The sequence below is a fragment of the Notamacropus eugenii genome, chromosome 1, assembly GCF_028372415.1.
Source record: "Notamacropus eugenii isolate mMacEug1 chromosome 1, mMacEug1.pri_v2, whole genome shotgun sequence".
Lineage (NCBI taxonomy): Eukaryota > Metazoa > Chordata > Mammalia > Diprotodontia > Macropodidae > Notamacropus > Notamacropus eugenii.
Window position 1 is genome coordinate 326,720,610 of NC_092872.1, and position 14,903 is coordinate 326,735,512.

General features: G+C 36.7%; 1 protein-coding gene across 1 annotated transcript in view; it reads right to left on the reverse strand.

Moving 5' to 3' along the window:
• Positions 1-14,903, reverse strand: part of FRMD6 (FERM domain containing 6) — a 114,659-nt gene that overhangs the window by 39,613 nt on the left and 60,143 nt on the right. The window contains exon 3 of the mRNA XM_072629714.1: positions 10,060-10,150. Within this exon, the coding sequence (XP_072485815.1) occupies positions 10,060-10,150 (91 nt within the window). The remainder of the gene's footprint in view (positions 1-10,059; positions 10,151-14,903) is intronic.

Below are 14,903 nucleotides of genomic sequence, written 5' to 3' on the forward strand. Positions count from 1 at the left end.
GGACTTTCAATCATTCATACTGAGGAAAAGACCAGATCTGTATAGAAAATTTGACTTCTCAAGACAAGAATCAAGAGAAGCATGAAAAGGTAAACAGGAAACAAAAATCATAAAAGACTCTCTAAAGCTGAACTATTTACATTACTACATGGAAAGAAAATATTTATAACTCTTGACTCTTTTCTCAGTATTTGGATAGATGGAGAGATTGTACATACACAAACATACACATACACAGATAGAGAGTACAGGGTGTGTTGAATCAGAAGAGATGATATCCACACAAAAAAATAAAATAAAATAAAAATTAAGGGGTGAAGGAGGAAAATACCGGGAAGAGAAAAGGAGAAATGGAACAGGGCAGGCTATAAAAGAGATAAGAAAAATCTTGTTCAATGGAGGAGAAAAAGGAGAAGGGGAGAGGGGAAAAATGAAGCTACTCTCTCCACACGTGGCTGAAGGAGGGAATAACATGCTCACTAAATTTGATATGAAAATTTATATCACACCACAGGAAAGTAGGAGAGGAGGCAACAAATGGGGTGAAGGGAATGTTAGTGGGGAGGGAAAATGGGAGAAGGGAGTCACTAGAAATAAACACTTTCGAGAAGGGACAAGGTCAATTGTGGGGGGAAAAATTAAGGGGGATAGAGTAGGACAGAGGCAATAAGTATTACACAACATGATTATTATGGAAGTCTTTTGCAAAACAACACATATTTAGTCTGTATTGAATTGCCTGCCTTCTCAGTGGGGTTGGGGAGGGAGGGGGGAAGGGAGAGAAGTTGGAATTCAAAGTATTAGCAACGAATATTGAGAATTTTTATTGTATATAACCGGGAAATAAGAAATACAAAGAATGGGGTATAGAAATTTATTTTGCCCTACAAGAAAAGAGAGAAGATGGGGATAAGGGAAGAGTGGAGTGTGATAGTAGGGAAGGTACATTGAGGGAAGGAGTAATCAGAATGCAAGGTATTAGGAAGCAGGGGGAGGGGAGTGATGGGGAGAAAAAATGCACATGTTACAAAGTGAGGTAAAAGCAATTAGTATTAAAACAACTGACTGAATTAATTACTAAGAATAAATCAATGACATCTTTAGTTTGGGGAAAAGAATTTTAGTCTAAATTTCCTAGAGGAAGGTAACCTTGGGTAAAATTTGGCATTGATGGAAAAGTCAAGGTTCTAATGGTAAATCTGATTTTATGATTGCTATTTAATCAGAAACTTGAACATGTACAGAAAGGCATGTAAGCCACTTAAGACTTGCCTCAAAAGATGTTCCTTAGCCTAAGTGAAATTATAATCATATTTGAAACCTGGTTATTGGAACTTGCCATTTTTAGATGCTATGGGACTATTAAGTGACTGTTCTTCTGAGTCTAACTCCAGGTATGGATAGCAAGAAAGGCAGTCTGAGCCTCCAATCCATGATGCCAGTAAGCCTGTGAGATGCTGGTATGAACTGCAAAAGGTGATCTCATGGGAAGGGTGGGAGAGCAGCTGTTCAGCCTGGGCTGAGGTAGGATTCTCTTGACTCAACTTCCCCACTGACACCTGGCAGACTTTAAGCCTGACTGAATGCAAGTGGACAATCTAATCCCGCCTGGAATTGACATGAAGCTGGGGAGATACTGTATCCCTAAAATGTCCCTACTCTTGGTGGCAATTTTCTATAGTCAAAAGGTTTGTAAGCTTAATACCAGATCTATTCAATTACAGATTATTGGTAGGGGAACATCTGAGGTTAAGTCTAAAATTAAGCTATTAGGCATAGGACTTTAGATGAACAACAATAAGTTAGGGTCCTTTAATTCTTAGTAAAACTGTGGAGACAATTAGGTCAAGAGACTGTAAAGTTAGCAACATAAATATTATTTGTGTCTCAGTTGGTTAATGTTTAAAAAAAAAATTCTTTTGTGGTCCATATTGTAAATGCTTTAAAAAGAAGTATCACCTGACCAAAAGCTTGAATTGTTTTATCTGTTATAAACTGTGTTAAAAATGAAAAATAAAATTAAAAAAAGAAAAAAATAAGTAAAAGGACACACACACACACACACACACACACGTAGCAGCTCTTTTTGTGGTGGCAAAGGATTGGAAACTGAGAAGATGCCCATCAATTGGGGAATGTCTGAAAAAGTTGTAGTATGGGAGTGTGAAAGAATATTATTGTGCTATAAGAAATGATGAGCAAGATGATATTGGAAGAAACCTGCAAAAACTTATGTAAACTGATGCAAAGTGAAGTGAGCAGAACCAGAACAGTAATAGTAATATTATGTGATGGTCCACTATGAATGACTTAGCTATTCTCAGGGAAACAGTGACTCAAGATAATTCCAAAGGACTTAAGATGAAAAATGTTACCCACATCCAAGGAAATAACAGAGGAAGACTGCCAGAACATTTAAGTATGTTTTTTACATTTTCTTTTTCTTGTTCCCCCCCACCCTTTGGTCTGTTTTCTTTCACATTACTAATATGGAAATAAGTTTTGCATGACTGCATATGTATAATCTGTATAAAACTGTTTATCTTCTCAACGAGGGGGGAGAGAAAAGAGGAAGAAAATTTGGAACTCAAATTTTTAAAAACTCAATGTCAAAAATTGTTTTTCATGTAATAGAAAAAACACTAGAATTAATAAAGTCAGATTTAAAATAAAAAAAGAAAAAAGTTTCTTACTGATCTGTCTGTTGCTAATGTCCTTGTTTGCTACATTTATGCATTTCTGTTATCTGGGGTATTCCAAAAGCAAATAATCTCTTCAGTTGACCATTAAACATCCTTTTTTCCCCATACATGGTTATGCTTAGATTTGCAAGGTAAGTCACCCTGGGATGAATCCTAGGACCCATTACTCTTCAGAACTTGTTATTTTATTTCTTCTTATGTTTTCTTGAGCATGCAGAATAATCCTGCGTTATTCAAATTTTCTTTCCTTTCTATCTGAAAATCTTTTTCCTGATCACTTCTAGAACCTGTTTCTGAATTATCAAATTTAACCACTCTGTCTCTTGGAATATCTAGTCTTGTTTGTTTTTTGTTTTGTTTTTGCTTTTCTTGAAGATGATCTAAAGAAATTAGATTATTTCAACTAGTATTTCTTTTTCTATCTTCAGGAGTTCTAGGTAGTTCTTTTATATTATTTCCTACATTACAGTGTTAAACTATTTTGTCCTATTGTGTTCTTCTGAGAGACCTATGATCCTTAGGTTTTCTTTTTGCAACCCGTCTTCAAGATCAGTGGAGTGTGCTTACGCAGTGTATTTTCTTTTAATGTTAGTGGTTTTTGCTTCTTTTCTTCTACATTGTCCACTTTATATTTGCATTCCCAAATTATTGTTTTCTCTTTCATTTCCTTCGTGAGACTTGCCATTACTAATTCCAATTTTTTTAAAAAAATTTTGCCCATTCTATGTGCTATGCAGTCCATAAGTTCTGCTCTCACAATGCTCATTTCTCTTTTGAACCACTCAGGAAAAACCTGTTGTGGTTCTGTGTTCTCAAATTCTACAGGTTCCTCTGTTTTACCAAGTGTTAAGTCATTTCCTTTGTTTTGCAATATTCATTCACAGATTCCTGAATTCCTTTACTAGATCTGGAACACCATATTTCCTTCTCATTTTCCTTCTCTTTTTCCTGTTGATTTATCTGTTTATGTTCAAAGTCTTTGAGTTTCCTTCCTCCTGAAGTAATCAGTAATTTAAGTCCCTCATTCCTTTATTTTACCTATTGCTCACTTGTTTAACTCTGACTCCCCTCAGATGGTGGAACTGGATCTCAAAGCATCTCAGCCTCTTCCCATGCTGCATAATTCATGGTTCACTAGACTGTCTCTACTCCAAGTCACTTCTGGGTGGTCAAAACTGACCCCAGTTTGATGCTCTCCTTTTCCCCTCAGTTGTAGCAGAACTTTGCTCAGCTTTCCCCTGCCTACCTATTACACAGAGTGTCCTGTCCTGTTCCCTATGTTCTTTAGCTGACCCACCACTACCATTTCAGTGACCTGCCTTACTATGCTGCAAGGTTGAATGCCTTAGTACCAATAGCCCTATTAGTATTAAAGTTGTCTACTGCAGCATCAGCAGTTCAAAGATTTGCAGCACTATTGCTATGGGTTTGTGGCCCTCATAAGGCTTTTGCTCCTGAAGGGTTGTGGTCACATTGGCTAAATGTTGAAACCTGGGCAAACTTCCACAGCTTGAAGTGAGAGGGTCTGTGGTACTGGAAAGAGGGATGAGGGACCAAAGTACAGAAATGGCTTTTGTTGTAAGCCTATATAAGATTCTTGGGATAGCACGGGAGGTGGGATGTCAGGTGAGCACAGAGTCAGTATCAGGTTGTTTTTTTTAACTCTTTGTATTCTAAGTATCCTAGACCAAGCCTGTACAATATATGGCCCACCAAAAGATTTTGGGTGGTCTGCAAAAAATGTAGAAGATGTAAAAGAAAGTAAAGATGTAACAAGTGCTTTGTCCATGCCCTACTTAGCCTGCCTTCCACTAGTCACTATTTTGCCTGTCACATAACTAGGTGGGTGGGTGGGTTACCACCACACACTCCCTCCTGTTTGTCATGTAACCCATGGCAACTAACCATCGTCAGTCTGTCTGTAGTCTGAGAGGAGCAACAGTTGTATCTTTCTGTTGTGATTTTGGTTGCTATTGGCACTGAACAGGGACAAAGTGAGTGCAGCCGTGCAGCTGACACCCACTATGTGATAAGTGGCAACTTGCTGTGCAGCCACTCTCTACATTACATGAGTATCTGGTGCTCTCCACCAAGGGCAGACACTCGGTTCTGTATTTCTTTGTATATGAACAGTTGCTGTGGGGATTTTTTGGGTCTAACATTAAAGGGATGGGATGACTTTGTTAAATGGGTGAGAAAAAGAAACTGAAGATTTAATCAGAACATAGATTGTTTAATCCAGAGTAGACAGGTACTTGTTTACTTACATGAGAGACAAAATATTGTGCCTTTTTTTGCCAAAAAGTAATAGCCATTCTGAAGGAATACAACTTTGCTGCCATTTTGAATTGTAACATGCTGACTTAAGCAAAATGGACACTAATGAAAAACAGATTAAAATGCCCAAAGTGTTGAAAAATCTCAGTGGGGAGCAATGGTTTTTCAAGAAAGTAAACTCAGAAAATGAGGTGGCTATTAAGGTTAGTATTCAGATTTCCAAAAAAATTATTGCTGCTGGGAAGCCTTTTATTAAAGGTGACTTCGTAAAGAAGTGTTTGCTGACTGCAGTTTCTGGATTCTATCCTGATAAAAACTGTTTTTGAGAAACAGTTTAATCATTAATTATACCTTTACTTGGAAAGTGAGCTGCTAAAAATCTATTTAAAGCCTGAAGAAGTTTAGCTTATTTGAATTTTGGCTCCTAGCTCTTGCCAAGTTGTACAGGTCTAGTCCTAGACCATGGACACAGCTGAAGTTTATCATCCATAATTTCTGTCTGAGACATTTGATAGGTTATGGGAATCAGAGAAAATGTCTAGTCCTCCACTCTTTTCCTGAAGAGCACAAAACTATTCCTAGGAAGTTCTGATGTGCTGTTTACAATATTATGACACTGACATAATAATAATTGTTATTATTTCAAAACATTTTCCATAACAGCTAAATGAATTCATGGTTCCCTCAAGACTACCTTATTGTACCTGTCTTGTCTCAGCCCCTACAACAACCACCATTGTCTTCTTTTATCATCTTTTGCAATGTCATAGATAACTATTCCCCAAACTGGGGATTATTTTGTCGAATGTTTATTTATATTATACCACTTGGATATTTCTTAATGTTATGTCTTTTCTTCTACTGTCTTGTTTGGTGATCTCATCAATTTCCATGGATTCAAATATTACTATTACACAGACTCCTAGATCTGCATGTCCAGCTCTAATCTTTCTTTTGAGATTCAGTCCCCTAAATTCAACGGCCTATTGGACATCTTGAACTGGATGTCCTACAGGCTTCTCAAATTCGACATGTCCACAATAGTGTCTCTCACACTTCTCTATTTCTGATGAGGATACCACCATCCTCTCAGTCATCCAAGGCTTGACCTCTTGGTATCATTCTTTACTCCTGACTCACATTCACCACCCATACTAGTCTGTTGTGAAGTCGATATTTTCAGGTTCACAACATTTTACAGTCTCATAGCTTCTACCCTGCTGCAGGCCCTCATCATCTCTTGTCTTGACTCATGTTGATTCCACTGCCTCAAGTTTTGTTCCACTCTACTCCATCTTCCACTAAGCTTAGTAAAGTGATTTTTCTAAAGAACAGGGCTCCAGGGCTCTCCTTATCACCTCCTTAATTACTGTTGTTGTTGTGTTTGTCCTTCATTCTCAAAGAGGACCATGACATCAAGATGATGAAATGACTTGCAGTTGACTTTGATTTGAGTCAGGGAGGTCTGTGCAAGGTCACCAACCTCACTTTGTTCTCCTGAGTCATCTGGGTCCAGTGGCCTGATATTCATCAGGACGATTGGAGATGGATGGCCCAGGATGCAATATGAGACCCTGGCCCTTTCAGGCTAAGATTTTATTATATTCTCACTTTGAGTCAGATGCACCCACTCAATGAATAGGCTTCTTTAAGTAGTTACTCAAGGGATGACCCCTTTAATAAAAAAAAAAAAAATCAAACTAGGAGGGGAAGACCCTCAGGGTTCTTGGGTAAAAAGAGAAAAAAATTACTATTTAGTAATTACCTAATATTACATTACATTTTAGTGTAACGTGGATTTTGCTATGTGTAAAGTGAATTTTTTGTTATTTTTTCTTAGAGCTGAGCTTCCCAGGATCCTTAGCCAGCCATAACAATCTCTCGTTCACAGGTATTAGACTTAAGTTTCACAGATATGGTTCAAAACATCTCCACCACTCTTGCACAGAATTATATAATGATGAATAACCTAAACACCTACTTGGCTGCATAGTGAGATACAGGTATGAGGAAACTAAGGCAAACAGGGTTAAGTGACTTGCCCAGATTCACATATCTAGTAAATGTCTGAGGACAAATTTGAGCTCAGGTAGATGAGTCCGGATTCCAGGCCTGTCACTCTCTGCTCTGCCCCACCTCCCTGTCTCTTCCTCTTACATTCTTTGAATAACATGACCTCCATTAAATTCAGCATGCAGGAGCCCTGTCCTCTGTGTTTGTCAAACTTAGGTATAAGACAGATAAACACAGCATACCTGAGGGTTGCTAACACAGGTTCACTCTTGATTTGGTCAGACAGGAAAGACACTGAGAAGGGGTTAATAATCTTACTATATTTTAGTTTAGTTTTCTCAGAAGAGGATTGCTGATAATGGGAGCATAACTTCTACAGCATTCCCTAATCACCCTTCTCGCAGGGGCCAGCGAGAAGGGGAGCAGCAATTACCCCTACATCTTGATGGGATCAATTGAGACAGGAACAACTTGTGCTTCCCCTAAATCCCTTTAATCCTCAATGGGGGCTAGTTGAGACAAACACAGACTCCTCCCCAAGCCTCAATGGAGCCTGATCAAGGCACGCACAGCATTTGTGCATTCAATCCTAAGATTCCCCATTCACTGACCAATGACTACCTCCTTTATAGGGCATCAGACAGAGAGGGCATACTGCTAACAATAGCCTCACAAGCTTACATCACCTCCTTAATTAATACTCCAGTGGTTCACTATTATCTCTAAAATAAAATTTAAAAATTCTATTTGGCTTTGGAAGTCTTCCACTACCTGATCCTTTCCTACATTTCAAATCTTATTATACTCTGCCCCCTAACCCCACGCCTCCACCATCTCCTCATACTCTACAGATGCAGCTACACTGGCTGTTCTGCAAACAAGACACTTTCCTGACTGTGCTTTTTCACTGATTATATTGGAATGCTCTCCCTCTTCATCTCTCCCTCCTGATTTCAATGAGATCCTTCAAGGCTCAGTTCAAATCCCACCTTCTTATATAGCAAGTCTTTCCCGGTCTCCCCAATTAGAATGTGAGCTCCTTGAAGGTTGGGACATTTTTCTTATTATTTTTTGGATCCCCAGAACCTAGCATTGTACCTGGCACCAAATAAGTGCTTAATAAATAATTGCTGGTTAAGGTATAAACTGAGAGTGGTTTCCCTTTCCTTTTATTAGTGATTTTGAGCATTTTTTTCTGCACAGTTGTTGACAGTTCAAGGCGTTTCATTTGATAACTGCTTATTCATATTCTTTGACCACTTACTAACTGGAGAATGGCCCCACTATTATTTGTTATGAGCACAGAAGAATGTGTACATATTTCAGAAGAAAAGAGCATTCTGTTGGAAACCTTGAAAAAAACTGCCCATGGTTAGTTTTAATTTCATAAGGATAGGGACCACATCTTGTTCTTTGTACCCCTTCACAGTATGTAGTTAAAGGTGGTAACTGACCTATGTTTATCAGGATATTTCAGAATTACTGTTCTTGTTATGTCATTTAAGGAAATGCCTTTGTTTAAAATCTAATTGAATCTACAGGTAGATTATTAATGGGATGGATATTTGGAGACCTGTTGTGGGTCACAGTCAGCCATAGGGAAACCTGAGGTTTCACTTTTCAGGCCTCCAAATCATGAGCAGGAGTGCCAATTTGGGAGAGTATACCAATGGGGATGCTACATATGCATTATCAAACTTGAACCCCACAGCATCTAAGATGAGTAACATAAGCACCAGGGTTTCCTCTTACCCATTAAAAACAAATAAGAAAACTGAGGTTCAGAGTAGGTAGGCTGATAGAGTAATACAATTTAAGATCTTGAAGGTTCCTTATAGATCACTTAATCCAATGCCTTCATTTCATAAGGAAAACTGAAGTCTAGAGAAAGTTAGTGACTTATCCCAGACCATGATGCTGGAGCCAAGATGCATATATCCATGTCTTGTGATTAAAAATGAGGGAATCAGACATATTTACTCTATGGTGTATCCATATGACAAACAATGAAGTGTTCTTTTTAAAAAAAAAAAGGCTTGGCTTGCTGATGGACAGCGTAAATTGGCAAAATTTTTCCAAGTGACTTCAAAATGCAAAGTCAATTGGAAGTAATTCCAGGAAAAGGCCAAGAATAATAAATATTACTGGACAGGTATACGAAAAGAGGGCTGCATTCTATGCTTAACTCTTCCACAAACGTATGCAATGTAATCTACATACTCCAAATGACAATATCTGCTATATAAATTACAAATAAAAAATTAGCCCTATATTTCTAAAGTATATTAATATTGTCCAGCTGAGGGAAAATCTAAAATATTTTGTATAACGGCAAAAATTGCTGTTATGCATGGTTAAAAAAAACTTGAGAGAGAATAAAGTAATCTGCTTCTTCTTGAGTGTTTTTTAAAATGAAAATATAGAAATTCTGTATTTACAACTGTTGTTCAGCTGTTTTCAGTCATGTCCTACTCCCCGTGACCCCATTTGGGGCTTTCTTGGCAAAGATACTGGCATGATTTGCCATTTATTTCTCCTTTCTCAATTTACAGATGAGAAAACTGAGGCAAATAAGATTAAATGACTCGCCCAGGGTCATAGAGCTAGCAAATAAGGCCAGATTTGAACTAAGTAAGATGAGTCTTCCTGACTCCAGGTCTGACACTCTATTCAATGTACAACACCTAGCTCTCCATTACAACTGTAGCCCAGATAAAACTCAAAACCAAAATGAATATTTGTTGAAAAATAAAATATACAGAATAAGTAGACACACTTACGTAATAATCAACTTTTATTTTCAGACTAATAATTGATCTCTAATCCTAAAAACTTTTAAAACCTCTAATCCTAAAAAGTCTCCCAAGAAATCCACAGTCATTAAGGGGGTCAAAACTTATATTAGATTTCTATACTGGTAATTATTTAACCAATCCAATACTGAATACTCTAATAATACAATTTTATAGCAATAAACTAGACTAAAAAATAAAATTATAAGGAATCAAGAGATCCACTATTTAGGGCTGATTAGATGAGGACAATTAATGTGGGGATGAAAACTTACTCTGTATGACACTGAGTCCAAAGAGATGGCAATCTTTTAGCCTCAACAAATCACACACCTGGACAAGTAATTGACGACAGAGTACTTTAACCTGTAGGAAAAAATGAAGAACTAAGATTAAAAATTGAGTCAAATTCATAGTGTGAATCAAATATGCCTGTAGGTCAAGCTGACATAAGAAAATTTCTGTTACTCCATATCTAATCTTTTAACTGCTTTATCTAGAAAACACAGTAATTTGTTGTTCAGTTGTTTTTGAGTTGCATCTGACTCTTCTGACCCCATGTGGGGTTTTTTTTGGTGAAGATACTGAAATAGTTTGCCATTTTCTTCTTCAACTCATTGTACACATGAGGAAACAGAGGCAAACAGAGTTAAGTGACTTGCCCAAGATTACACAGTTAATATTTGAGGCCAGGTTTGAACTCAGGAAGATGAGTCTTTCTGACACCATGTACAAGCACTCAAATCTACCGCTGCCACCTAGCTACCCCATAGAAAACACAATAATAGCACATTAAAATGAAAACTATTAGAAATCTTACACAAAACATACAGGCAAAGCCTTACTCCCAAATAACATTGCATAATACCTTTCTGAGATGCTCAAAATGTCTATTCTTATTACTATGAACATAAACTAGATAAATACTCTTTTGAGCAAAGACAGCTTCTAAAATACCATCTACCATATAAAGGAGCTTGTTAAAAATAGAAAGCATGATGTGTACTACATTTTCTAAATGATAAGCATCCAACATGAATGAGATCATGTAGAGTTACTTTAAGGCCAGAGAAGGAAAAATTATTTTATTTTAAGTTTTTAAATTATGGCTTAATAGTTCAGTTGAACGATCATGTTAAATTTGACTTTATTTTGGGCAACCTCGACCTCAGCTAGCCACATAAAAATGTTATAATACTATAGGCCAAAGTAAATTGTGAATAAAATATCACAAAAGAAATAAAACTTACTAAAAAAGTTCTAAAATATATTTAAATTTTTAGATATATTTTAAGCTAAAGGTAATGTTTAAATAAATTTAGGCCTTAATGTACACTTAAAAACATTAATAAAAACCATGTTTCTGATTTCAAATGAAACGTTTTCAAAAATTAGGCTTATAGTACAGAAAAAGTAATGACACAGACCAGAAAAAAAATCAACAAGAAATTGGAAAAGTAATGTAGACTGAAATGTCAAATATGTGGCTCCCAACAGTTCTAAGTACAGATCAAACAAGATTAAAATGTAACTGGGAAATATTTAACAAAATAAATTAAAACACAGCACAACAAAGATAATGTTATTTTATGATTTTCTAAGTTAATATGCATTCAGTCAGTATTTCTATCTGAGCCTGAAACCACTGGTATACAAGATTCTACAAAATGATACCTTCCACTTTTAAGATTCAACATGACATCATATGCAGAAGTATCTAGAAGATCCGACCATCTACAAGGAATCCCTTCAACTTGAACCCCAGTGCCTAGCACAATGTCTGGCACATATCAGTAACTTAACTGGATCTCATCTATAATAGTGAGAAACATGTTTGGAGCGCATGCATGTTTCTGCTTTATCTTTACTGAATGTTTATAATCAGAGGGTTGTTGAACAAGGCCTGTATTGTGGTACATTTTTAGGAATTATGTTTATTATTTTGATATATACTTGGGAGATATCTTCATGGAACAAAGCCTTCGTTTTGTTCAAAGGTTTTTTTTTTTTTTAACAGTCAACAAACAAGCACAGTGGAATATTGTCTTCTTTATATCCTTTAGTCATTGCTTTGATGGCAAAAATTTAGTCTGCTGAAAAATATACTTGAGAAAACTTGACTATTTCTGACACATGAAGACTACTCTGGATACAGTCTCATAAAAATTATATCCAACCAAACTTTTAGAAAAAGTCATCTAGAAAACGTTTGGTTGAGGTGAGTATATGAAAGATCATAGCAAAGCCCAATTTTTCAACATAAAGCCCAGCAAAAAAAATTTGAAAAGAAAGATCACTGAAGCATTTTTTTTTTAGTTTTGAAAAACAGATCACCCATCTAATGTAGAGGTACACACACAAAAAAAGGCAGTTCACCTGCGGAGTGGGAGAGGAGCTGCACCACGGAAGTCAATGTGAACTCAGGTAAATGTAGAAGTTGGCAGAGAATGGGAGAAGGATGGACCTGAAACCAGCAAGTGCTCTGAACAGTGGAGATAGCAAATTAGCATGATTTCTATTAACTGGGAACCTGAAGCAAAACTCAACCCTAACATGTCAGGAAAGACATGGGAACCAAACCAGCCCACACAGGACACTGTGTATAGAACAACTTGGCACCTGGGTCAGGGATGCTGGGCAGGAGACCTTGGATCAGTGGGATCTCCAGCACCCCACCGAGCCCTGTCAGAGCTACAGCACAGGGTAGAATCAACTCCCAATTAGGTATTGTGCAAAGGGAAGATGGCAGACTCTAGCCAAGGTCAGAAATCATAATGTACTAACAGAAAACAGAAAACTGTAGCCAGGAACCGAGACAGAAAGTGGGGTGTAATGAAAGCCATGTTATCTGGATAGTCAAGTCACAATGACATCTATACTACAGAAGGGGCAGGACAAAAACAAAAATAAACAGAAAACCCTACCCAAGGGCCAGAGTACAAACTCTCAAACTAAGAACAGAGGTTAAAAATATAACTGAAACAGAAAATAACATGATAAAGATTTATTGTGGGTAAAGAGAAGCCCACAGAGCTGAGAAAAAATAAGAGCTACCCCAAAGAAAACTACAAACAGAAACTAAAAAAAACAAAGAACTTTTCTGAAGTTCCCTCCTCCCATGGTTAAGTTTCTCACAGAAACTCCATTTTGAATGATGAACTCAGACTAGCCACGCTCACTTTTTCACTCCTCTCTGCTCTAAATCTGATTCTTTGGTTGTTTCCACTCTGCGCCTATCTAGATATCTTCTCCCCACAACTTTTCAGCCCCTTTTTGTACACTGACCCATTAGAACGTAAGTTCCTCGAAGGCAGGTACCACCTTTTTCATGTGTTTGTACTGCTACACTTAGCACAGTCCTGACAAATGGCAAACTCTTAATAAATGTTGGTTGACTTTCCAAGAAGTTCCAGAGTGGCTTGAAATGATTAAAGCAAGAAATTTTTAAGAAATAAAGTTGGAAACAAAATGACAATTCATGAGTAAAAAATTGGAAAGAGAATAAATAGCTGAGAAAAGGAGACAGAGAACTTTAGCCAAGTAAAGACTTCCTGAAAAAAGGAATGGAACAAACAAAATTCAATGACTTCACAAGAAAAGAAGAAAAATATAACAAAGTTAAAAGATGGTAAAGAAGAAACTGTAAGTTATCTGCTATTTAAAACAAGTAACTTGAAAAAGCAGGTCAGGTATTTAAGATCATTGATTTTCCTTAAAAACACTGTACACTACAATTCAAGAAATCTCAATTATTATATTAGGAGCAGAAGGAAAAGTTCAAATACAAAGAATCCATTAACATCTCCTAAAAAAAGTACAAAATGAAAACATCCAAAAACACAAAGCTCAAGTACTAAGAAATAAGAGTGAGAATTACATAATCCATTACAACTACTACTATAAAGAACTAAAAGTCTTAGAATGTCACTTGCTAAAAGGCTTACAACCAACAGTAAATTATTCCTGAAAGACTGACTACAGAGGGGAAAAAAGGATCTTTAATGGAACAGAGAACTTGCATGCATTCTTAAAAAACATGAGAGCTTAGGAGAACATCTGAAATACATACACAAGACTGAAAAGAAACACAAAAAGGTAAATAATTTGAGTAATTGGAAGGGGTTAACTAACCAAGGATGAATTCTAATGGACAATTAATAATTTTCCTACCACTATAGTGCAACTGAAAGAGCTCTAGATTTGGAGTCAAAGGGCTTAAGTTCAAATCCCATCTCTGAAACTTTGAGCAAGCTGCCTAAGTTCTGTGTGACCTTTAGCAAATCATGTCATGTTTCAGAGACTCAGTTTCCTCACCTGTAAAATGAGGGGTTTGGGTGAGACTGCTTCTAAGGTGTGATCCTGCAAACTTGCAAAAGGGGGAAAAAAGAAGTGTCTCAAGACATTTCAAGAGTCTTTCAGGCTCACAGGAATTAAATAAAAGACCCAGGATATGGGTGTGACTGTATTCTCAGTTTTGTAGGTTTACAAGATAAATAAAAAGGAGGCGAAAAGGAATTTGGGAAGAAATGAGGAAGGGGAAGGAGAAATTATTTCACAAAAGTGGGGTGTGCCAGCAGAGGGCTTAGATTTGAATCACAGAAACACAAGAACTTTGACACTATGATAGTAAAAAGAACTTTTATTGAACGAAAACAAGTTCAAGTTTCTAGTATCACAGGGAAGCCCAGGAAAGAAACACTATGAAATTACATATAAAAGAATCTTCCTGTATTACATGACTGAGGAGAGATTCTTAATCTTTGTGTGTATAAAATGCATACCTCTGGCAGTCTAAAAAAAATTCTGGACCTCTTCTCAGAATAATCTTTTTAAATGCATAAATAAAATACATAGAATTACAAAGAAAGACAATTATTACTGAAACACAGCCATCAAAATATTCTTTTAAAATCAAGTTCATGGACCCTAAATTAAGTATCCTTGCCTTTCAATGAGGCAAAGTAGGGCAGTACCTTTTCATGCAAATCTCCCCAGAACATACTACCTAAAGAGAGTATCTCTAACCCCTGAAAAACAGTTGTTCTAATGTATTTCCAGATCCTTGGAAAGGGGCTGTGAAATATTTCAAATACAAAGTGAATAAAAAATGCTTTAAAAA